The 23865-nt window shown below is 55.0% G+C and overlaps 3 protein-coding genes across 8 annotated transcripts; all 3 read right to left on the bottom strand.

Moving 5' to 3' along the window:
* Positions 1-3046: 3046 nt before the first annotated feature.
* TMEM95 (transmembrane protein 95) lies at positions 3047-4494 on the bottom strand. Of its 2 annotated transcripts, XM_068979050.1 has the most exons (7): positions 4269-4437; positions 3986-4042; positions 3739-3819; positions 3618-3638; positions 3405-3485; positions 3202-3289; positions 3047-3074 (listed from the first exon to the last, which is right to left on the bottom strand). In XM_068979050.1, the coding sequence occupies exons 1-7, from the start codon at positions 4435-4437 to the stop codon at positions 3047-3049; spliced, it is 525 nt and encodes a 174-aa protein (XP_068835151.1). The 2 variants fall into 2 exon arrangements, with proteins under 2 accessions (XP_068835151.1, XP_068835150.1); XM_068979049.1 differs by lacking the exon at positions 3047-3074 and having other exon boundaries at positions 3198-3289; positions 4269-4494.
* A 1554-nt stretch (positions 4495-6048) lies between these two features.
* Positions 6049-6858, bottom strand: KCTD11 (potassium channel tetramerization domain containing 11). The gene has a single exon (XM_068979156.1). It carries the CDS (start codon positions 6745-6747, stop codon positions 6049-6051), a length of 699 nt encoding a protein of 232 aa, XP_068835257.1. The 5' UTR covers positions 6748-6858.
* A 1370-nt stretch (positions 6859-8228) lies between these two features.
* ACAP1 (ArfGAP with coiled-coil, ankyrin repeat and PH domains 1) lies at positions 8229-22443 on the bottom strand. 5 transcript variants are annotated; one of them, XM_068976319.1, is made up of 25 exons: positions 22031-22443; positions 21611-21811; positions 21382-21519; positions 19945-20839; positions 19355-19412; positions 15491-15610; positions 15269-15322; positions 15120-15178; positions 14701-14884; positions 14527-14571; positions 14334-14429; positions 14147-14221; positions 13943-14052; positions 12709-12760; positions 12523-12623; positions 12111-12234; positions 11809-12020; positions 11157-11226; positions 10941-11035; positions 10672-10844; positions 9930-10102; positions 9284-9393; positions 9091-9201; positions 8678-8727; positions 8229-8367 (listed from the first exon to the last, which is right to left on the bottom strand). In XM_068976319.1, exons 4-25 carry the CDS (start codon positions 19995-19997, stop codon positions 8267-8269), a joined length of 2226 nt encoding a protein of 741 aa, XP_068832420.1. In that variant the 5' UTR covers positions 19998-20839; positions 21382-21519; positions 21611-21811; positions 22031-22443; the 3' UTR covers positions 8229-8266. The 5 variants fall into 5 exon arrangements, with proteins under 5 accessions (XP_068832420.1, XP_068832418.1, XP_068832421.1 ...); XM_068976317.1 differs by having other exon boundaries at positions 22169-22443; XM_068976320.1 differs by having other exon boundaries at positions 21611-21772; positions 22169-22443.
* Positions 22444-23865: the final 1422 nt, after the last annotated feature.

Raw genomic sequence — 23865 nt, 5'->3', positions numbered from 1 at the left:
AAAGTCTTTCCAGACAGAGGAACAAGCCTGGGCAAAGGAAGGAGATATGAGGTAACAGTATTTGGGCAACTAGAAGTGACTCAGGGTGGCTGTGGGGTGGGCAGAGCTGAGGTGAAGCCCCAGCGGACACCAGGGGGTTGGATTCCAAGAGGCATTACCTACCGAGGTAGACCACTTACTGGTGAGAAGTGGGTGCATGGCATGAGGGGAGGAGGATGACTGTGACCCTGTTGGAAGATAGGTCTAGAAAGGTGGACATGTGGAGTCTGAGATGCCTGTGGGTCTTTCAAGCGGGATTCCAGCTCTGTGTCTGGACAGTTGTGGCCTGAGGACTAAAGAAGACGAGGGGAGCTGCAGGTGGAGAGTCTTGAATGTCAGGATCAAGGGCCAACTCTATATTCTATAGGCAAAGACAAGCTAGGGAAGGTTTTAAGTAAGAGATTATAATGGCTAATACTTAATGAGGGCCCATTACATGTTGGGCAAAGTCCCAAGCATTCTATATGAACTGATTTGGACCTCACAGTCATTCTGTAAGGAAAGTGCCACTGCACTGAATTTAAGATATTTTCGATTGTAATATATACCATTATGCTATGACATGTCTTCAATTTAAAATGGGTCCTTCAGAGATGTTAAAATGTAGATCGAAGGAAAAAAGGCCAAGGAATCAAAGAAATACATGGTCCGCATTCAAAACATGAGGAAACAGGAACAGAAAAATAACTTTCCCAAGGTTTGGTAAGTGCCAGAGCCAGGATTTGAAATGACGCAGCCCAACTCCAGAGCTCAAGTTTTCAAGCATCATTTGATGCTGGACAGGAGGGTCTAGTGATGTGGAATTTTAAGAAGACCAGTGTGGGGACTTCCCTGGTGGGCCAGTGGTTAAGAATCTGCCTTCCAGTGCAGAGGGCACAGGTTCGAGCCCTGGTCGGGGGACTAAGATCCCACAAGCAGCAGGCAAACTAAGCCCAAGCACGATAACTAGAGAGTCCCCACCCCACAAGTATGATCCAACACAGCCAGGAAAATAAAATAAATATTAAAAAAAAAAAAGACCAGTGTGGCTGCTAAGGGTGCAGAGTGGGCTTTAGGGGAGTGAGCAGAGTCAGATGCACATTTGGGAGACTGGGCTCCACGGGGAGAAAGAGGGTTCCAGAGAGGGCTGGGGCCCATAGAGCAGGAGGAGGGACAGAGAGGAGCAAGGTCCTTCAGAGATGGGCAAAACTGTTGACCCACTGCATGTTGGGTGTGAGAAGGAGGACAGCTCTAAAATGCTGAGCCTGGAAAGAGGGCACATTCTTGGGGGGCTTGAGACAGCTCCCGGAGACAAAGGAGAGCTGCTGTGGCTGGGGTGTCAGCAGGGCGCTTCTCACCCTAGTGTGGGTGTCAGCGTTGTCCGGTGCCTGGCTGACAATCACTTAGTATTTATCAAATGAGTGAATGTTTCAATTGTTGTATGAGCTTGGGCATGCCATATGATCTCTGGGTTCCATTTTCGGTATAAAATGAAAGCACTGGACTAGAATGTGTAAAACAAAATGGAAGGTGTTTCTCCAGAAGGGATAAATTACTCCTTTCTCTCTATCCCCAGCACCTTTACAGATTCCCCCAAACAGTGGTTCTAACCCTGGCTGGCTGTAAATTAGATTAACTGAGGCCCCATATGAGACCACTAAACTCTGAATCTCTGGAGACAAGACCCAGCAACAGGTAGCTTTTTTTTTTTTTTCTTAAACAGGTAGTTTTTTTAAGATGACCAGATGACTCTACGTGCAGTCTCCCAAGTGGTGCTAGTGGTAAAGAACCCACCTGCCAACGCAGGAGGCATAAGAGATGCAGGTTCCATCCCTGGGTAGGGAAGATCCCGTGGAAGAGGGCATGGTAACCCACTCCAGTATTCTTGCCTGGAGAATCCCATGGACAGAAGAGTCTGGTGGGCTACAGTCCATAGGGTTGTGGAGTTGAACACGACTGAAGTGACTTAGCACGCACACACACAGCTGGTTGAGAACTGGGAGCTTCGTTTCCAGTTTGAACTTTAGTATCCAGTTTGAAAACCATGGGGCTGTGTGAAGGCAAGGATCCCTCCCAGGCCTAGGCCCTTGGACTGTGACTTATAGCTGGAGTAGGCCTCTCTTTTCATGTCCCATCTCCCATCTCCCATCCCCCAAATCCAAACTCCTGATAACCAAGGGACCAGACACCAGGGTTTCTCAACCACATATTGCTGACTGTTTAGACCAGATCATTCTTTGTCCTGGAGGACATTCCCATGCATTTTCAGATGTTTATCAGCATCCCTGGTCTCTAACAGTTAGATATCAGTACTACATTCCCCACCCCACCCCCCCATCAAAACAATCAAAAAATCTCCTCTGGTGCAAAATCCCCACCTCCCCAAGTTGAGAACCACTGTGCTACATGAGCCTCTCTCTCCCCCTGCCCTCCCCAGCTGCAGACAGAGGCCAGGCAGAGGCGGAGGCCATTTGACAGCACGTTTAATTGGGCCTGGCAGGAGGGAGGCCTCTCTCTGTGGGAGGCTTCACAATGTTAAATGGAAGGGGAGCATGCCAGCAGGCTGACTGACGTGGTCTCACTCTAGGGGGAGGGACTTTTCCAGAACACTCATTCCCGGATTCCCAATCAGTCACAGGAGGGCCAAGAGGAGTTTCTGGGGCCTGGCAGCTCCCACGTTCCGGGAACAGGCAGAAAGGGGATGTGGGAGTGGTGGTGAGCAGAGGGGATTCTTTCCTTCTGTAGATATTTTCCTGGCACGGGGACTGCCCCCGTCTGATTGGTTGAGGGATGAAGGGGAGGAACTTTCCAGCTGTGGGTGCCTGGGTCCCTGGCGACCATCTGACACTGGGACTATGGGGTATGTCTGAGTATCAGGGTCTGGAAGATTGAACCACTTGGGGCTGGAACTTAGGGTCTGGCTGTCCCCCGCCCTCCCCACCCCACCCCCAACCCAAACAGAAGTGGACGTCGTGGGCACACGAGCTCCTTAGAACTGGAGGCTAGGCTCTGTCCTCGTTTTCACAAGTTAACTTTTTGCTTGGAAGTGGTTGTACCTGAGGGAAAACAGAGGGTGGAAGGCCTGGGAAAGGAGGAGGGAAGGGCCGCGAGGGCAGGAGGAAGGATGAGGGGGTTCTGGTGGGAAGTGGTGAGGCTGTCTCCCGCCCTGATCCCGCAACTCACTCCACCGCGAGGCTCGGAACACCCAGGAGCAGGGCAGTTCCGCACACAAAGAGGAGCAGGATCCGAGCTTCCCAAAGATCGTGACTTCCTATAGGGGACCCAGGAGGCAGTGAGTGATCCTGGGGACCACACCCATCGATGCTGGGGGAGCCTCAGAGCTCAGAGATTTGGGTGGGGGTGAGGCAGATGTGGGGAGTAAGGACCTGGGAAGCAGCGCTTTCGGGGCCAACAGTACACCTCGAAACCCTGGCAGGTGGAACAGTTGTACAGGATGGTGCTGCCCCCTGCAGGAGACAGTAGGGCTAGCAGTGCGGCGGGAAGCCTCCGTTTCTCTCTGCTTCCACCGCCCTCCGTGGCCGCTCTCCTGAAGTGCCCCAAGCCCCTGGCTCTCGCTACCCCTTCCCTTTCCTACTCACGGCAGGCGGGAGGGCAGAGAGCTGAAATGAAAGACAAGGCAGGGTGGGGGCGGGTGAGCTCAGCCATACACCCCTTTGCCCAAGGACCTAGGCACCCCTTGGTCCTTCCCCTCATCCGTACCTTCTCTGTTGTACTCCGGGAGCTTGGTCTTTTGAAGCCATTGCCAATATGAAGGGAGTGAGTAGAGAGACCCTTTGATCTCTGGGGAGGCAGAAAGCAGCTAGAGTGCCCAGGGCCTCAGCAGGGCTGGTTCACCTCCACCCCTTCACCCAGCACCACCCCATCACGCTCTCCTGTCTCCATCTGCCCTCCACCCTTCCCTACTCCCCCTCCCCCTCCTTGGTTGTGCCTTCCCCCTTGACTTCACCCATGACTCTCAGGACTCTGTGAGTCTTCTCTGTGATCTTGTTCAAGGATGCATCATCTGTGGAGATGGGTAAGGACAGGGTGATTCCCTCATTGACCTGGAAGGAGGTTCTGGGCCCTTTCCCAGGGTCCAAAGAAGCTCTCCCAGGGGGAGCAGAAAGTGTGTCCAGAGAGGGCTGTGGACTGAGGAGATGGCTGAGAGGCAGAGCTGTGAGGCCACTTGCAGGCCCGTTGGGGCGCAGGGGTGACTGTTGCTAGGCCCATCCCTGGATGTCTGATTTTACCTAAGGCAAAGGCCGAGAATGTCCAGGAGACCTCACAGTCCTTCCACTGGACCTCCATCTGGCTGCAGAGCCGAGCCAGGCGGCCCGACAACTCACGGTCTGGGAAGCGGCAGAAGACACAGGCCTCAACGGCTGCCAGGAAGATCCCACCTAGTGCCAGTGTCCACATGAGGCCAGCTGGGGGCTGCTGGAGGGAGGGCTGGCCCCACCTAGGCTGGGAAGGCATTGGAATGCTCTGTGATCCTGATTCCAGCCCTTTGTCTGGAGGTTCTAGAGCATTCTAGCACAGTGACACTGCCCCATCTCTGGCTGGGGTAAACTTGGGGCCCAATGAACTGAGGACTGGAAGAAAATTCTTCTAGTGGGAGATGGATAGAGAAAGCAGGGCTTCTGCTATACCCCCAACCTAGCCCTCAGCAGCCTTCATGAGTTGGTGATTCCAAAAGCAATTTTATTTTTCTTCCTGTAAATCATGACCAGTGATAAACAGTAAGTGACTCCCCAGTGAAGAAGCTGTTTGTGAGTATCCCATACCCCCAGGGACTCAGAAACCCATCCCTGTCCACATCCTCCCCCACTCTTTCAAACTCTTCTGTTCATCTCTTCTTCGCCCTGAGCAGCCTTGGGCCTTCCCCAGCTATCTCCTAGCAACAGGCTCATGGTTGCCTTAGCAACAGAGAGTTCTATACAGGCCTCCAAGGCCTAGCTAAGCCCAGTGACTTCTCTTACCTTTCATTAGAAGATCCTAGTGACTCAAAGCTCAGCAGGCCCCTCCTGCCTACGTGGATGTGTGAAGCACATGTGCACACACACCCCTTGTGATTAAACTAATTGTCAGTCTACTCACACCCATACCACAGACACACCTGGTACCAAAACAGTTGCTGGGCAACCCCAAACAGGCCTGGACATGCAGAGGCCACAGAAAGACCAGCATACAGACACCACCTCCAGCAACATGGCTGAGAGTCAGGATGCAGGGATCCACGCATCAGTCAGAGCCACTGGCTGACAGGCACGTACACATGAAGGAAGGAAGGCCAGGACCCAGAAAGATGCCCCGCTCTTCCCTATAGCCACCCCCACCTTCAACATGGGATTCTTTAAAACACCTGGATCTCCAGAGGGATGCTCCAGCCCCACAGTTAATGGGGATTCTCCTAGCTCCCTTATGCCAACCTAAGGTAGGGCGTAGCCCTCCCTGTCTCCCTCAGTGGTGGCTTAGGACACAGCAAGGAACCTCCCTTCCAATATTTCACAGTGTTCTGACCTCTCATTTGTCAGGCCAGGAGAGGCCACCATCTCCAGGAGAAGTCACAGTCCAGGAGACCACATTAGAGCAATCCAAAGTTCCTCTTTCCCTCAGACCTCACCGTCTTTCCACAGTCCTTGCTAAGTTGAGCCTGGGCAGAGAAGCATACCTGCTTTTCCAGACACTGAATACTGAGCTCCAAGCAAGGAAACATCGAAGGTCCCCAGGTTCAGGCAGGACCAGCCAGGGAAGCCTCCCCAGCCCTCCCAGGATCGGCTCCAGTCCAGACCCACTGATCTTGTGGGCTCTTGGTGGGCTCCTGGTGGGCTCCCTCCAGTGTGGGGAGTCCTGTCCATACTTGGGCTCTCCAGTCAGGTGCAATGGGGCCTCTGACTCTCACAGCTCCCGGAGCAGAGCTAGGAAAAGGCCTCAGGAGAATCTTCAACCCCTTTAATGACCCGTTCTTTCTCCCCCTCCCCCGCCCCTCCATGAAGTCAAACTGAGGGCAGCATTCCCAGGTCTCAGTTCCTAGTGCCGAACAAAGCGTAGAGATCGGGAGTTGAGCAGGTCTTCAGGATCAGGGAAGACAGAGTCCAGACGGAAGCCATGCTCCAGAGCCACCCGCAGCACCTCCTCCAGGAAGCTGGGTGTGCCCACCACCTCCCGTGGCTCTCCTGGTGCCCCGGTCCACAGTGGCTGCAGCCCCAGTCTGCGGTACTCCACTTCGGGGAGTTCCGCGGGGCGGGGGGCCCATTCCAGACGGAAGTGTGGGCCTCCCTCTGCCCTGTCCTCATTGGTCACACCAAATCGGGCCCGCAGGGCACCCAGACACTCAGGATCGGTGCAGAAGAGATTGGCCCGGAAGGTGTCCACCTGGACAGAACTCAGCTCATAGTGGTGTGGGCCTCGACGAGCAGAGAAGTGCACCAGGCGGGGGCTGCTATCTACATCTGCGTGGAGCAGGGCGGCTGTGTGAGCTGGGGTCCCCCGAGAGGCCTCCAGTTCCCGCAGGGCATCAAGGAGGGGTCGGATCTGGTAAAAGTCTGCCTCTGCCCTGAGAAGCGCTGTCTCCCCATATCCAAGGGGCAGGTCTAGGCGGCCCAGCCGGAGGAAATTGAGGATGTGCCGGAAGGCCTTGCCATCTCGATCGATGAAGTAGTGGCCACCTCCCTCGGGATTGAGTTTGGGGGTCATGGGGGTACCAGCCCTAAACATGGCCCCCAGCATGGAGTCTGGGAATCGAGTCAAGGTCTCCAACGTAGTGGAATATAGCGTTCCCCCGACATTCAGGGTCACGGGGCCCCCGAAGGAGGGGGGCGAAGAGGGCACAGTAGGAGGAGAAATTTTGAGGAGTATAGAAGACACTGAAAGAGAAGAAAAGGCAGAACTTCCTGGATGTGTGCAGAACTGGGTGGTAAGGTTCAGACTGTCTCTGAGTGGGAGGCACAGGTTGGAGTACAAGGCAGCAAGATTTGGGGCTCACCCTAGCTGCCTTGGTGGTGGGGGATGGTTTCTGGGCACAGAGACGCCGGAAAGGTCGAGAGAACGGATGAAAAGAGCAGAGGGAAGTCAGAGAGGTACAGGAGATATAGATCCGATTCTGGGTGGTCAGCGATTCCTTTCTGTGGTCTTCAGACGGTGGCTTTCCAGAATCCAACCAGCAGGTGACGGTGGCGAGCACAAGGCCGACTCTGAAGGGTCCAGCTTCTCGGGCAGATCGCTGTCACCGTGGGCAAGTCCACGCAGGGCTCCGGGGGCCAGTTTGAGGCCTTGCCTTGCCTGATTCCGGCGCGGGTCCCAGGAGATGGAGGCGAGGCTGATCGGAGCCGATGGCGGGAGGGGGGAGGGGTGCCTCTGTATCGGCTGGGGACCGCAGATGCACGTACGGTACAAGCTGGGAGTGTCCGAGGACTCTGATGGAAGCAGCCGGGAGTCTCGGGACCCGGGCGCCGACGCCTTCCTCGGGTTTCGCTGCAACCGCTTAAGTCCTCTCCGCCCCCAGGAAGTGGCCTAAGGGCAGCGGCCGGGGGCCCTTTAAGAGGCAGCCCCGCCCCCTGGGCGCCCCGCCCCTCGCCCCCGCCCCCCGTGGTGGAAGCTGAGTGGCGAACCAGAGAGACGGGGCGGACAGGCTGGACCAGAGCACACTAGTGGGGGTGGGGTCCGGAGGGTGACTCAGTTACGTCGTTCCGGATGTACCCGCGACGGCGTCACGGGCCCCCAGGTGTGCCCGACCTCACGTCTGCAAGAGTGGATGCCGGCATCTCCAATCCCGCCGCTCAAGAAACTGAGGGCCAGCCGTCAGGGGTTGGGGATCTGTTCCTTTTCTGTCACTCCCACGGGGAATTCCCGAGGGGGCGGGTGCTGAGCATCCACATTCCAGGGATGCCTCCGGGCCAGGATGGCCTGAGCCAGCCTCGCCATCCCTGCCGGATGCCAGCCGCCCCCCCCTCCCCAAGGCTAGACCCAACCCTGGCCGGACTGGCCTGGCCACGTCGCCTGAGCCCGCGAGCCCCCGCCCTAGAGGCCGAAGCTCCCACTTCACTCCCAGGAGTTGCCCCTCCAGTGACTCCAGTTCGAAAACTCCCAATCGCTCCTGCACCCCAAGAGTCGCAGTGCCCTATCTCTCACCAGCCGGAAAGGGGTGGCCAATAAATGAACTTTGAAGAGCAAAGCACAAAGGCTTTAATGGAAAGGGCGGGCGGTGGGGAGGGAAGGGATGGGGGTGCGAGCCCTTGAAGGCCTGGGATCAAAGCGTGTGGAGGTCATGACTACGCCGGCTCAGCTTCTCCGGGTCGTCGGATGCCATGAGGGAGAAATCACGGAAGATGTCAAGATATGTCTCGTCTCCTGAAGGGAGGGAGAAAGGGCTGAGAGGCTGGGTCCTAGCAAGAATAGCACAATAGGGACAGCCCGGCCTGGTAAGAGCACGCGCTTCCAACGTGGGTGGAGGAGATGTCTGTACTGTCAGGGCAGCGCCCTCGCCTATTCTTTGCTTTGTTTCAAGGACCTGGAGCGCAGGATGCGCCCAATACGTGTTTGTTGAATAAATAATGTAATTAATTAATGAAGCTGAGGACAGGGAGCTGGGGACAGGTCACCAGGGGCCAGAAGCCCACAGTTACAATGTTGTACAGGGCGGAGGGGAGGTGTACTTTACCAGCCTGGCCCTGGGCTGCGTCGGCCTCCCGCATTTTTGCCAATCGTAGCCTGAAGGGGGAGAGAATTAAGGAATGGATGACATTCTCACCCCACCCCCACCCCCACCTTCCCATCCTTTGAGCTGGGTTGTTTCATTCACCTGTTTTCCCAGGGTCTAGTATTTTACAGATTCCTGACAACGTTAATGAATGATGCCTCTCTCAGAATAAATCCACCAAGGAAGGTGAGTTTATCCTGTCCTCTCCCGTTCCTACTCCAAGCCTCAGTCAACACCCGGAGAAGCCTTTCTCAGTCTGGTCCAGGAGCTGGCCCCGCCCCTTCCCAGGCCCCGCCTGGCAAGCTGGGGTCTGGCGTGAGCCCCGCCCAAGTGGATAGTGCAAGCGCGAACCCCGCCTCCCCAGGCACCCTCACAGAGTGACGATGTCAGCGTTGGCTGTTTCCACGGCGATGGTCAGGGGGTCTCTGCCTTCAGAGTCTCGAACTCCCAGATCGGCCCCCCGTTTCAGAAACAGGCAGGCCAGCCTGGACAAGATAGCCAAGTTCAGCGGGCCCCTCACCCTGTCTGGAGCCTTCCTCCCGAGGCCATCATCCCTGTCATCCCTACCCCGTGTGGCCAAGAATGGTCGCGTGGTGGAGCGGGCCCCGGCCTTGATTGTCCACCTGGTTCACGTTTGCCCCGTTCTGGAGGAGAAACTCACAGGCCAGAAGAGAATTCTGCATGGAGACATAGAGAAGGGGAGAAACCGTGGCAAATTAGAGACAAAAGATATTTTGGAGTCGGGTCAGTTCAGTGGTATGGGATGGCAGGCTCTGCTTTTTTTTTTTTTTTTTTAAGCTTTATTTATTGACCGCACCAAGGGACACCTGGGATCTGTTCTCCAATAAGGGACTGAACCCACAGCCCCTGCCTTGGAAGTACGGAATCCTAACCACTGGACCACCACCAGGGAAGTCCCTCTGCTCTGGCTCTTTACATGTTATTACATCCACAGTACAACCTAATAAGGCATGTTATCCCTATTTTACAGATGAGGAAACTGAGGCACAAGGAGGTTCACAGCTGTAAGTAGTGAGGGTCTGGATCCAAACCCAGGTTTCTCAGCCTCCAAATCTCACCCTCTTAGCAATCTAACTCTACTGGTTATCACTCCCTAGGGGCTGGGGAGAGGGTTAAGAGCTGGGACCAAGGTCAGGAGAGGGAAGAGAGGAGGAGACCAAAGGTGTTGTAGGGAGGTCACCAAGACTCTCACAGCAGCTGTGGCCTGGATCAGTGGTGTGGCATTCTCCTGACCCCCGTTGACCCAGTTGACATCGGCTCCATGGGCAAGGGCGTCAGCCATGGTAGGAAGGGATGGAGGGTGCCCAGCAGCTCGAAAGAGCAGGGCCCCGGGGTGCAGGCTCTCCAGGTCCTCAGAGGGGGGCTCTGTGAAGGGGAACCAGCCATGAATCTGAGAAGGAAACCCCCAGCACAGACCCCTGACATTGTGATGGGATAGGTCACTTCTCAATTGTGGGGAGGACTCCAAGACCAGAAATTGTGGTGGGGGGTGATGGAGGGTGTGAGAGGATATGGGTGGGTCCCTAGGCATATAGTATAGACAAATCTTTCACCTCTTCCTGTCTGACCACCTCAACTGGCGGGGATGATGGGGGTGAGCTGATCGTCAACCTCAGCTCTCTTGATTCCCTCTCTCCGGCCAAGCCCCCACCCTCATCCACAGGCCTCTGGAGACCTTCACTCATTCTCCTGACTCATCTCATGCTGTTGGCACCCTCCACAGCCCTTCCTGCTTCCTCCCAGCCCCATGGTCCTTCCCATCCTTCACTTTAATCCCCGAAACTCTTGCCTTATAAAACCAGTGCTGGTACAGTCTGGCCCCTCGAACATTCTCAAGGGGAGGACCTAGACCTGGGACTCTGTGCCTCCTCAATGGGCTTGGCACTGTGCTGAGTGCCCAGCAGGTGCTCACAGATGCCCAACCAACCGTATACCTGGCTTAGAGCTGAAGCTCCCCGGCTTGGGCCTGATACGCCCCGGCTTTGGGGGCACAGGAGGATGTCCCCTGGGGGGCCCCCGGCCACCTCTTCGCCCTCGAATCTCGGGAAACTTGGTCAGGAACTTCTTCTCCACGTATTTAGCATGAATCCAGGCCTCCTTCTCTTGCCTGGCGGGGGAGCATTGCAGGGGAAGGAGACAGTCTTCCCTCCTCTTGTCCTGGGCCCTCCCTCCCTCCCCACATGGAGGGTGGCCCCAGCCTCACCGGGAGCAGCGGGGTCCTGGCTTCTTCACAGCCATGGCCTCCACTCGGGCTTCATAGATCTGGTTTATGACGACATTTCCCAGCTCACACATGAGCTGCAGGTGGCCCAGGTGGAGACAGAGACAGACAGGTAGGGTGTGGGTGAGTGTCTGAGCCTCAGGACTCTGCGGCCCTGCCCTTACCCGACCCCATACACTCAACAGCATCCCAAGTCACCTTCACGAGTTCTGGCTCCCATGAGTCAAGGGTCAGAGACCGGACTTTGGAGAAATGAACTCCAAGGCTCCTAGAGAGCAAGAGGGGATATGTCAGGCTCTCTGTGGGGGCAGCTGCTACTCCTGGAAAGACTTAGGGGCAAGGTCCTGTGTGGGGAGGCCCATGCAGATGCACTGGGCCAGGAGGCAGAGGGCAGCCAGGGCCACGTGCTCTTGACCTGGATCAAGCAGGATTCTGCCTGTTCACCATTCCCTCTCCTCCCTTCTCCTCATCTTCTCCAGCCTCCTCCCCTCTCTCCAGGCATTCTGGCCTGGACAACTCTTGTCATGCCACTCCCCTCCCCACTCCCCCCTGAGGGCTGTATAGACCTGCTAAGGCCTCATAACATCATCTCTCTCTGCTTTTCATCAGCTCCCCAACCCTCAGCAGTCCTGACCCCACCCCTCCTCCAGACAAATGGATCAACTCCCCTGGGTGTCCTCCTGCCCTGGCCAGACCAGGACACCGAGGGCCTGGGCCCACCTGGGTCCACCTTGGGCCCCAGAAGCTCAGCCCAGGGAACAGGCAGAGTGTGAGAGGAAACCCAGGCAAGTCTCCTGCCCCCAACCCAGGAGGAGTAGGGGCCCACGCTTGGGACCCGGAAGGGAGAGACCTGTGAATGCCAGAGCACTGAATGCAGAGGGTGACGCCAAGGTTGATGCTGGCCCACTCGGGGGCGGGCTCCCGGCAATCACAGCACTGGGCATTGCCGTCCACGCTCTGCACCTGGGCTGCCACATGTCCCACTCCACCAGGCTCCCTTCCCCTGGTCAACCCGCCAGGGCCCAGGGTGGCAGCGGAGCTTATGGCCAGGTGTCCCGAGCCCTGTGGGGATAGGGGAAGAAAGAGTGGCTGCAAGGGAAGGGATCTCCTAGCTCGCTGGGCAGCCCAGCCCTGCACTGCCAGTTAAGGTACCTGGCCTAGACCCCGGGGGCTGTCATCAAGGCGAGCCTGGCTGAAGGCTGTGGCGATGCTGCTCTGCACGGCGCTGACCCACAGCTGCATGAGGCGCTCTGAGTCAGCCTGCAGGAGGCAGGACCTGGACCAGAGGGGAATGGAGAGCAGGGAGGGGTCTAAGCCCTGGGGAGTCAAGTGGCAGGATGGGCAGGCTGACATTCAGCGAGTGTGCGGCGGGTGCCAGTCATATGGAAATACCTCTGCACCAATTGGTAATACCCTTCTAGATACGCCCCTTTGCCCTATACTCTCCCCCCAAGTTGACCACCAAAAGGTTAACATCTGGGGCAGCATGAGGGGCCTCCAAGACCCTTGCCAGCCGGTAAGATTGAGACACACACAGGCCATCACCCCTGGGCACTGTACTCACTTGCTGGGGGACACGACCTCAAAGCAGAACCGTCTTTCTGAGTCAGGACAGAGCTTCACTGTGCAGAGACGAAGGTCATCCACCACCACGGTCACAGGGTCCTGGTTGGGGGAGGGCAGATGTCCAGGCAGCCACAGCAGGGCTGAGTCCTCCTGGGGCCCAGTACCCAAGACCCAGCCTACTCACCTTGTACCTCTTCTGATAGACCAGTTGGTTGCTCTGAATAGTGAACCAGCGTCTGGAAGAGGTGGAAATAGCGTTCATGATGTGGGGGTATGGCTCAGGAGAGGGACAGGAGGAATGTGGTGCTCTCAGCTTCACAGAATCTCACTGAGAAGAGAGCCCTGGGCTGCCCATCCCAGGAGATGTTGCAGAGGAGGGGCATCTGGGGACACGTGAGGGGTGCTGGTCACATCTCAGCACCCAGTTGTGATAGATTCACAAAGACAAGTTTCCAGCAGATGGCAGTAAAAATGCTTTGTCTAATAACATAAGTCCATTACTACAACATTTTGGCAAATATAAGTATCTTGGAGAAGCGGCTCCGTTTCTTAATTTGCACAAAGATCCCTCAGGGGCCAGCGGTGGCCCTGGAAGGGGAAGGGGTCACATCAGAGCAGGTCACCACCCTGCTCCACACCCTCCCATGGCGCCCCACTTCCCTCAGAGCACAGACAACGAGGCCGTCATGATTCATACCCGGTTAGCTCCACCTGCATCTTCTACCACTTCCTCCTCCCTCCCTCTGTCCACACCCAGGGCCTCCCCTCTGTTCCTTGAACACTCCAGGTTCCTCAGGGCCTTGGAAGGGCTCCTCCTTCAGCCTAGAACATTCTCCCCCTATATATCCTTCCAGTCCTCACTCAGCAGTCACCTTTCCAGGAGGCCTAGACTGACCACCCTACTCAAAGTCACAGCTCCTTTCTGGCTGTGTCCACATTGCTTCTGTGTTGTTTTTTGCCTATGGTATTCTTACCTTCTAAGATAACATATAATTCACTTAATTACCATATCACTGTCTATCTTTGCTGATGGAACATAAAGTCTCTGAAGGAGGCAGTGGGGGGCGGGGGGTAGAGGCAGTCTGTCTGTTTTTCCTGGCTGTATTTAACACATGGTGTGTGCATGCGTGCATGCTCAGTTGCTTCAGTCATGTCCGACTCTTTGTGACCCTATGGACTATAGCCCCCCAGGCTCCCCTCCCCATGGGATTCTCCAGGCAAGAATACTGGACTGGATTGTCATGCCCTCCTCAGGGGGCATGGGGGATCTTCCCAAACCAGGGATTGAACCCAGGTCTCCTCTGGAGGAGGATTCTTTACCCACTGAACCACCTGGGAAACCCCATTTAACACACTATAACCACTCAAAAAAACCCCAAAACCGATGGTTTTGGCCGATTGGGATGTTCACTCCTCACCTGCTCCAGGTCTTAAATGCATTGCTGGCCCTTTTGAAGAGATGTCCTTCCATGACCAAGCCACCAGGCCCCTCCCTTAGGCTTGGCTCTGGCTCCTCCCCACCCAGCTCCTGGGGGCACAAAAAGTATCAAAGGGCAACTGAAGGGGCCCAGAGACCAAGGCCCCAGGGCCATCCGCCTCCTGTCTGCGGCCCCAGTCCTCACCTTCTGTTTTAGCAGCACATGTCTCTGCTCCATGTCCCTCTTCTCGCGGGCTGAATTCAGGACCAGCTGGTGTAACTGAGCACAGGAAGGGTATCTCAGATGGCCCCAGCCTCACCCACCAGGCCAGGAGAGTCATCTCAGAGCCCCTTCCCTCCCTCTTCCACCTCCCTGCTCCCTGGGGCTCTACCTGGCCACTCAGCTCCTTACGATATTGGGCCAGCTGGCTCAGCTCTTCGTGGCCCTGCTGGAAGTGGGTAGCCTGGGCCTCCACCAAACGCAGCACCTGGGGACAAGGTGGGCAGGGGGCAGACCCCTCTCTTTCCCCGGTCCCTCATGCTATCAGCAGGCCACTCCCCACCCCCACCCCCACCTCGACTCACAAACTCCATGATGTCAAACTTCCTCTTGTCCTCAATCACATTGATCTGAGAGCCCAAAAGATCTCAAGTCAGTCTTGAAGACACACACCCCACCCCTCCCACTACACACCAGTGACTCCAGCCTCAAGGTAATCGAGGCCCTGGTACCCCAGGAGGACAGGTAGGGACAGGCACCTGCAGGGCATAGTCCAGGGCCCGGCCCCGGTACCCAGCTCGAGCAACCTTCAAAGCAGCTCCAGCCTCTTCTGCCTCCTGGGCCCGGCGCCTGGGAACCTCTGCATTGTGGGTAAGAGCAGCCTCCAGGCTCTCGGCCCCCCGCCAGAAATCCCGGCCAGCCTCTCGGAAGCTCCGGAGACCTCTGGAGGTGCAGGAATAACACAGAATTACCCATACACCCACCGACCCCAGCAGAGAAATCCCTAAGGTTTATTCACAGCCTTGTAGCTATGGACACTCAGGACTTTGAAGGGATCCTTGAGGTAGGGGATAATGATCAGGCCACCAGAAGCCTCCAATCTCACAACTCCTTTATTCAGGGAGGCCCCCATGGTAGTGGGAGAGAGGCCAGAAGACTGGTTTCCCTCCCAACTCACTCCTTGACCAAGGTCTGAATTTGCCGCTGCAGTGTTTGCTGGGTGGCGTCAAGAAGCTCCTGAGGGAAGCAGAAGTTGGCAGGTGGGGGTCAGGACCACAGACTTCCTTGCTCCCCCCACCAGCCCCCCCCAACCCCCTCCCCACTTACAGCATGGCTGTCCAGCTTGTGGCTCAGGCTCTGAGTAAATTTGTCCAGACACTCCTAGGCAAGAAGACAGAGAGAGAGTACCAGACAAGGGCGGTCGGGTCCTCCCATCCCTAGATTTCTGACCTGGGACCGGCAGACCCCAGACCAACCCTCCCCTTGCCTTCCCCAGGGTCTCTCCACATCCCAGACCCCACCACAGCCTGGACTGGACCCTCCACATACCGCCATCATGGGCTCTGGTGGTCCCAGGTGGGCGAGATCACAAATGCCCACAATGAAGGCCCGGCTGGCAGCAAGGTAGTTCCGCCCACTTTCCAGGAGGCCATTCCCCAGTTTGAGGAGCTGGGAAACAACAGAGCAACAAGGAGTGCTGCCGGTGCCACCAGTACCCGGTGCTGCTCCTCTCCTGTCTGACTTGTCTCCCCTTTCCCAGGGCTGAGCCCCTCCCTCCCCCACCTACACTTCTCTGCGGTCCAGTCTGGTTTCTAATATACACGAGCTGCTTTCTTATCTCGGTTTCTTTGCTCCCACTGCTCTGGCCCTGGATCAAAATCCCTCCCAGTCTGACAGCGGAGCCAGTCGGTTTCACCTCCCGGACATCTCTCCTGCCCTGCGACATCTGCTTGGATCCAGAGTTTCCCAGAAACGCCATCCTCAAACACTGTCTGGCTCTCAGGATGAAACCTGAGCTTTACCTGCTCAGTATTAAATTCTACAGAAATGGGGGATACCCTGGCTGTCCAGTGGTTAGGACTCTGAGCTCTCACTGCCAAGCGCCCAGGTATGATCTCTGGTTGGGGAATTAAGATCCCACATGCCTTGCCCCCCTCAAAAAAATCTATACCGTATTTACTGTCTGGAGGTGTCCATTCTGTGCTTAGTGAACATTTCCTCATAAATAGTAATCAGTCAGCCAGGCCACAGGGTCAGGGCAGAGATGGTGCTCTTAGGGCCCATTCTGTCTGGCCCTAAATTACAAACAAGGAGGCTTAAAAAAAAAAATATTGGAACCAGTCCATTCTGAAGGAGATCAGCCCTGGGATTTCTTTGGAAGGAATTGAAACTCCAGTACTTTGCCCACCTCATGCGAAGAGTTGACTCATTGGAAAAGACCCTGATGCTGGGAGGGATTGGAGGCAGAAGAAGGTGACGACAGAGGATGAGATGGCTGGATGGCATCACTGACTCGATGGACGTGAGTCTGAGTGAACTCCGGGAGTTGGTGATGGACAAGGAGGCCTGGCGTGCTGCGACTCATGGGGTTGCAAAGAGTCGGACACGACTGAGTGACTGAACTGAACTGAACTGAACTGATAGTTACTTTACAATGCTGTTAGTTCTGCTGTACAGCTAAGTGAATCAGCCATTTATATACATAAATCCCCTCTTTTTAAGATTTCCTTTCCATTTAGGGCATCAAAGAGCACAGAACAGAGTTCTCTGAGCTATGCAGTGGGTTCTCATGAATTATCTATTTTATACACAGTGTTAATCCCAATCTCCCAGTTCATTCCACCCGCCTAGGAGGCTTGATAAACAAAGGACCAGTGATTGGCCTGAGGAGGGTCTCTGGGAGGCCCCTGTGGCAGTAGGAATAGCCTGAAGACTGGTTTCCCTCCCACTCACTCCTTGAGGCGGCCAACTCAGAAGTCAGAGCTAGGTTCTCTGACCCCTGGTTCTTTTCACCTGCAGGAACTGCATGGCTCCTGGAGATGACACCATTGGTTCCAGCCTGAGTCACTGTATCTGGGAAGGGGCAAGAGTTCATGGAGCCTGTCAGTTTAGCCTAGGGATCTAGAGACCACCAGGGCAGTTTTATGAGGAAATCTTGGGTAGCAGGGGCTCAGAAAACATGGGCTACAGAGGTTTGCTCACGGAACTTTTGTTGAACTGAAACACTTTTTCAGGCTAGTGAAGGCTTCAGGGGACTATAGCATGACTTGAAGATGGCTGGCAGGGTCAGTAACAGTCAGGAAACAGACCACAATCAAATTTTATCAGATGTCACCCTTGAGTGTCCGTAATAAGGGACAAGGACTCAGAGAATCACAACTCCCCTGCGGGACTGAGTGTCCAGTTTTTCTCTTATTCACCCTGCCTGCCCAAATAGTTGAATAAGGAACTTTCAGAAGACTGAACTAGTGACAAACTGGTACATCCATACAATAGCAAGGGCTCAGCAATGCAAAAGGCATGAGTTCCTCATCAACTATTAATGAACTGCTGATAACTACTGATAGGCCACAACTTGAATAAACCTAAAGACATTATTTTGAGAGGGAAATAAAAGGCCAATCTTGAAAGGTCACATACTGTATAATTCCACCTAGATAACCTAGAAATGAGAAGTCTAGAGATAGAAAAGAGATGAGTGGTTGTCATGGATAAAGAAGGGGGTGGGGACGGAGGGTACCATTATAAAAAAGCTTAAAAGTTTCTTTGTAATGATAGGGGTTTTGTATCTTGAGTGTGATGCTGGTTATAAGAATCTATACATGTGATAAAGTGCCACTGAATTATACACAAAGATTTTTTTTTTTAAAGAGTATATTCAGGGATTTCCCAGGGTGGGTCCAGTGGCTAACACTCCGTCCTCCCAGTGTTAGGGGGCCCAGGTTCCATCCCTGCTCAGAAACTGGATCCCACATGCTGCAACTAAAGATCCTATGTGCAGCAACTAAGACACAGCACAGCTAAATAAATAAATGATTTTTTTTTTAAAAAAGGGTATATGCAAAGCAGGTAAAATCCAAGTGAAGTCTTTAGACAGCTTACTGTATCATGCTAGAAGCAGTTTCCTGGTTTGAGCAGTATACTACAGTTATGGAAGATGCTACCATTGGGGGAAGCTGGGAGATGGGTGCCTGTGCCTCTCTGTGCTATTTTTGCAATTTCCTGTGATCTGCAATTAGTTAAAAATAAAAAGTTTAACTTAAAAATATATGTATATATTCATGTGTACAACTGTGTACAACACCAGAAACTAACACAACATTGTAAATCAGCTATATACCAATTTAAATGTATCTGTTTCATTAATAAATGTATCTATTAGTTGGTTACCTACTAACTTCCAGGTCATGGCAAAGGCCCTGGGGATTGAGGGGGGGCGGGGGAGCGGAAATGTAAAAGTCCCTCATGATGCTTCCAATCCAGAAGGGAAAAGTAGACAAGAAACAAACTTGGCAAGTGGGACAGACACAGGCTAAGGGAACCCCTGTGACTCCCGCCTTTGCATAATCCTCACTCCTTGAGTGTGGCTGAGTAAGGATTATGCTTCTCACCATGTGGCAAGGGCAATAGGATGGCACCCCCAAATGACAGAGGTAACGGATTTGCCCCATGATCACATTCTGACATAAACTGACGGCATCTTGTCAGCACACACTTGGGAAAGCCTACTACTGGCCTTGAAGAAGCAGCAAGCTGTTATGAAATAAACTACCTATGGACAGGGCCCGGGGCCAGGGAACTGTGGGTGGCCTCTGGGAGATGAGGGCCTCAATCCCACAACAGCAAGGACTGAACTCTGCTTTGAGCAGAGCAGAGCACAGTTAAGCTGTGCTGACCCACAACTATGCTAATACCTGTGCACTATTTGAAGTCAGGGAATGTGTAATCATTTGTTATACAATAGAAAACTACTACAGCAAGTAAACACATAACATAGTTGAGATAAATGTTGTAGAGGGGAAAAAAAAGCCAAATAAGGGGGATGGGAGCGTGGTGCTGCTTTTGTAAAGAGCAGCCAGGAAGCCAGGAACGCCTGACTGCATCGTGTCAGTGTTTTACTGATTTGTTGCCCACAGTCTGAGAGTCCCCTGAGGGCAGAAACTTCTGGGGGCTCAGGGTCCCGCATAACACAGGTCTTCAGAAGGAAGTTCACAGGTGAGTCTTGTTTTCCAAGACTCCGAGCTCCTTAAGGATACAGAACCACCTTTTGGTTTCTCTGTAGCCCCCAGTATCCACCCAACCTGGTTAATGTTTGGTAATCTCCAGAATTCATACTTAGTCTCTACTTTTCTCCCCAGCCCTACCCTTCTTGTCTCACTCGCACCCTGGGTCACCCCTCCACATTCAGATCACCTTTTCCAGCCGGGTCTCCAATTCTGACACTTCGGCTTCCACCAGCTCGACAGAGGCTCTGGGAAAGGACAGACAGTGTCATGGGAACAGAGCTTGGGCCTATCTGGTCTGTCCAGTCGGCAGGGTCAGAGGTTGGGGTTGGGAGCCGAGGGTTTGGACAGAAAAAGCTGATGGGTTAAGAACTTCCCACCCACCCGCTCTGGCTCCCTCACCCTGCACAGTGTGGGAGCTACTAAGGCCCAGGCCAGAGCAGGAAGGTAGAAAGAGGGTGGATGTGGCGAGGGCAGGAAGTTGCTAACCGCCCAGAGCAGGTGCTGGGGGAGGGGAGGGGTCCCCAAGAGAGGGAAGAGGGAGTGCCAGCTCTGGGGTTGAGAGAAGCTGGAGGGACCCCCTCCACACTGGCAGAGGGTGGCGAGCATCAGAGCACGGGATCTGACACCAGAGGTACGGCTTTGACTTCTATGCTGGATCTTGCCCCTCTGAGACCTACGCCCTGGAAAGACATCCTCCGTCCAACATGGGGAAGGTTGTGTATATTAGGGAGTGTCGGACCTCCCCACCTCTGCCCCTGGACACCTGTGTACACTTACCGGAAGCGGGGTGAGTCCTTAAGACACTCCTCAAAATCCAGCTTGACCGTCATCTCAGCTAGACCGCTCCGGGGCCAGTGGGCCCTCGGGCCTGGAGGGGGAGCTGCAAGTACGGGCACTCCCCTCGCCTGGGGACGTGCTGATGAGGGAGGAGGGGAGGGTCCTCCCCTGGGGCGAGCCTGGGGGTGGGGGACAGGATTCTTTCCCTAGGGGCAAGGGGTGTCCTAGGAGAAGCTCTCACCCCTCACTTTCAGGCAGTGCTGGGAGGGGTGGAGGCGGGGCCAGGGGTGGAGAAGGGCCAAGATCAGAGAAGCCACAGCCCCGCCCTCGGAGACTATCTGCAGTCACCTTCCTAGGGCCCTGGTCTCTCTCAGCTTGTCCTCCTTCAGTGGTTGAGTCATGGAGGCCTGAGAGATACAAGTTCAAACCTGATTGCCTGACCCTGGGCAAGCTGATTCCTCAGTTTCCTCATCTGAAAGATGGGGATGATAACTCCTACCTCCAGGGTGGTTTTAAGAATTAAAGAGGATACTGGTAAGTGTGTGGTTGAATCACACCAGTCATTGTCAGCCCACTGCAGGTGGGTCTTCCTGGGCTCCTGGGTACCTGTTGAGTCCAGTCCCCCTGGCTATGCCAAGCTTTTTGCTCTGCTCTGCCTGCGGTTTCCTGCATGTGAACTTCCATCTCTGCCCCCCTTCTCCTCAACGACAGCTCAGGATCAGCCTGGGACCCCAATTCACAGCACCTAGACTCCTGCTCTTCTCTTTATTGTCTATCCCGATTGACCGAGGGTGGTAAGGGCAGGGAAAGTTGGCTCCCACCCCATCCCCAGCTGGCTACAGTTTCCATTGTCTGGTTTCCTCCTCCTGAGTCCACTGGAGCCGCAGGGTTTCCTCTGGAAGAGGAGGGGCTGGGTTAGTGGCTTTCTTGCCACAGCAGAAGATGTGGCCCACTATCCCCAGACTCCCTAGAACCTACCCACTTAGCCCCTCGCCCTCCCCAGCCTGCCCCTTGCCCCTGCTCAGGCTCACGTCTGTGCTGGTTTTGGTTTGGGAAGTTTGGGTGACTTCCAGTTTCCCTCTCTGAGCCTTCCTTGCTTTGCCAGTTCAGCCCCATGGATACCAGCCACTGACACCAGTCAGACATTGCTTGGGACCCACTATCTTTGGAGCACCGGGCAGTACCTGGAGCGGGGTAGGTGGCAGAGAGGAATCAGGGAGGAGGCATGGGGGCAGCAGTGGTACCAAGCTGGGGGGCCGGTACCCATCCCTCTGAGCCTCCCTGGGTCCTCTCCATACAATCCACATTGCACACAAGAATGTGGAGGGCCTCTCTCATCACCTTTGCCGATCTGCTGGCCTGAAGGGAGTAGGGGGTTGGGAAGATGGGAGCTTGCCAAGAGCCAGGCCTGGTGAGATGGTGGACTGGTGCCCTCACCAAGCTTCGATGATGTCACTATCACCTTCCGGGAGCTCTCAGTGGCCTGGAAATCCTGGGAGGAGTTTCCCGTGTGGTCCAGCAGATGGACCTCAGTGCTCATGGGACTCTCGATCACCCAGTTCAAGTTTGTGGGGCCTGGAAGTGTCAGAGGACCAGGGTTGGCACACCCATCAGTCTGTTGGCTCTTAGCCCTCCCGCTCCTGGGCTGACCCGGCTGAACTCTCACTGCTCTGCTGCTCATCTTCTGTGTCCTCCTCAAGCTCAGGGTGGGGCCAGCACCTCAGGTATCTTCCTTTGCTGTAATACTCCTTGCGCTGCAGATCAATTTCCTTCTCCAACACCACAGTGGTGGATGAAGTTGGGGACAGATTTCTGAAGGCAGGGGAAGCTGAGGAATCACCCAAATCAATCTGAGTCATAAGGGCACCTAGAGAATACAGGGCACCAGCTTCATTGTGACCCCTAAGCAGCCATGAGAAGCTCAAGCCTGAGGTTCTCATCTCACTTCTATCCCCTCCTCCCATTTTAGAAATACATCAGTGACCTTTCCACCCCCTCAGAGTTCTGTGGGGCTTTCTGTTCCTCCTTCCCAGCCAGCCTTCCTTGGGGCCTGATGGGGACCCCACCCCAGCTGCCCTCTGTCTACCTTGGGGACAACAGCCAGCACGACTTCCCTCTTAGGCAGCAGGGCCCTGGGCTGACACCCACTGAGGAAGACAAGCTCTGGTGGAGAAGGTTCCGGACTACAATTCCCTTGGGTGTCTGGGGGGCCCCCATAGCTAACCTTTGGCTTCTAGGATGTGGTTTCTGGCCACTAGGCCAATCTGGCCCTTGACTCCTCCAGTCATTCTTCCTGCCCCACCTCTTTCCACAGGCCTGGGTTCTGAGTCCAGCATCGCACTTCGACTGCCACTGCTCATACTCACACCACCCACACTGCTGTTCTTGCTGTTATCCAAGGGAGGGTTTTTCTGAGGTTTCAGGAACTTCCCTTCATTGTAGTGTGCCTTGCGGCGCTTTTCAAAATCAACGGATTCTGTGGGCCAGTGTCAGAGCATGGCTTTCCTGCCAGGCTCTCCGCTGAGCTCTCACTCCACCTCCCCTTCCACTTAACCCCACCCCTCATCTCACGTGTCTTGGAAAAGCTGTCTGAAGACCCCGAGCTTCTGTTATCACTGTACAGGACCTTGGGGCAGAAATTGTCCATTGCTGCAAACCTGAAAGGGAGGGAGACCAGTTGGAGGCACAGAGAGAACAAAAAATGGGAGCAGGTGGTAGCTGGGGCCAAGCTGGCAGACTCCCCCACCTTGGCCTGAGTGAGTCCTGATCCAAATTGTAGTACCTCCCATTTGGAGAGCCAAAAAGCAGAGCTGGCTCAGACCCTAGTTCAGGGGTGGAGGGGGCAGGAGGCCGCAGGTCCCTACTGACGGCTGGCAGGACTCTCACCTCTCTGCTAACTTCTCAGGAGTCATTGCGTTAGAGGTACCGGCAAGCAGGTCTTCATCGCTGTCTTGCAGCCTGCAAGGGAGGGAGGCAGCAGTGCCTCAGAGCAGGCAGCAGGCACTCCCCTTCTCCTTAGAGTAGAGAAGAGAGTAGGAGCTGAAGGGCTACAGCTGCAGACTCGCACCTGTGGAAGGGAGTGCTGGGCTCATCCACCTTCATAAAGCCATAGTTCTTGTCAGCAGGGTGGTAGGTCGCCAGGATATTCATTTCATCCCAGTGCTGAGACTTTCTCCTTTGGGTGAGGAAAGGATACAAAAAAAGGGGGAGGAAATCTCCTAATGCTCAGTCCTCCCTCACTCTTTCAGTCATTCAAAACTTTTTCCGACGTGTAGGAGGCTGAGGTGGGGTTACACTTGATGATAATGAAGTGCTATGTAATCAAGGGTTTATCCTATACCTGCCTCTTTCTCAAAGGCCAGGAACCTCGGATTCCCCACCCAATTACCCCCACTTACTCTCACTTTTAGTGAGACTCCACCCCCTTTCCCCTGCCTTGGCTTCCTTCTGTGTCTGGAATCCCTTTCTTCCTCCCCGGCTCCTTACCTCTCCGCCCCGGGGGATTTGTGCACCGTGATGGAGCTGCTGTTTTTTAGGATGCTCCGGGGCCGGTCCTCACAGGGTCTGTCTTGGCGCATGCAAGTTGACTCGGATATCGTAACGTTTGCCGAGTTGTACAACCCAGACGCCCCGGACCCCGGGTTGAACGTCCCGGATACACTGGTTCCAGGGAAGGGGGGATTAAACCCGTCAGGTTTTGTACGGGACCCAAAGCTGTGGCCCGCGACTTCCCCAGGATGCTGGTTGAGCCCGGAACCGAGGACTGCTGTCCCTCCGGAGGGCTGGCTAGAATCAGGACTGCGAATTATAGTTCCCCCATTGTGCGTGGGGGGCCCAGAACCGTGAAACATGGTTACCCCGGAGAGCAACCCGGCGCCTGACTCGACTCCTCCGATGCCTCCTGGCACCCCCCTGATAGCC

The sequence above is a fragment of the Capricornis sumatraensis genome, chromosome 8, assembly GCF_032405125.1.
Source record: "Capricornis sumatraensis isolate serow.1 chromosome 8, serow.2, whole genome shotgun sequence".
NCBI lineage: Eukaryota > Metazoa > Chordata > Mammalia > Artiodactyla > Bovidae > Capricornis > Capricornis sumatraensis.
The sequence above is the reverse complement of the archived record's forward strand: the minus strand, read 5'-3'. Positions and strand labels throughout refer to the sequence as shown.

What these genes read in the sequence shown, in the direction of transcription:
- TMEM95 (XM_068979049.1), bottom strand. Translation starts at nt 4,494, where the DNA reads ATGCCTTCCCAGCCTAGGTGGGGCCAGCCCTCCCTCCAGCAGCCCCCA. An exon ending in ATTCTCGGCCTTTGCCTTAG is followed by an intron (nt 4,043 to 4,268) that starts GTAAAATCAGAC and finishes CCATCTCCACAG; the next exon opens with ATGATGCATCCTTGAACAAG. An exon ending in CCGAAAGCGCTGCTTCCCAG is followed by an intron (nt 3,290 to 3,404) that starts GTCCTTACTCCC and finishes GGTCCCCTATAG; the next exon opens with GAAGTCACGATCTTTGGGAA.
- KCTD11 (XM_068979156.1), bottom strand. Translation starts at nt 6,747, where the DNA reads ATGCTGGGGGCCATGTTTAGGGCTGGTACCCCCATGACCCCCAAACTC.
- ACAP1 (XM_068976319.1), bottom strand. Translation starts at nt 19,997, where the DNA reads ATGACGGTCAAGCTGGATTTTGAGGAGTGTCTTAAGGACTCACCCCGC. An exon ending in GTAAGGAGCTGAGTGGCCAG is followed by an intron (nt 14,222 to 14,333) that starts GTAGAGCCCCAG and finishes TCCTGTGCTCAG; the next exon opens with TTACACCAGCTGGTCCTGAA. An exon ending in GCATTTAAGACCTGGAGCAG is followed by an intron (nt 12,761 to 13,942) that starts GTGAGGAGTGAA and finishes CACCTCTTCCAG; the next exon opens with ACGCTGGTTCACTATTCAGA.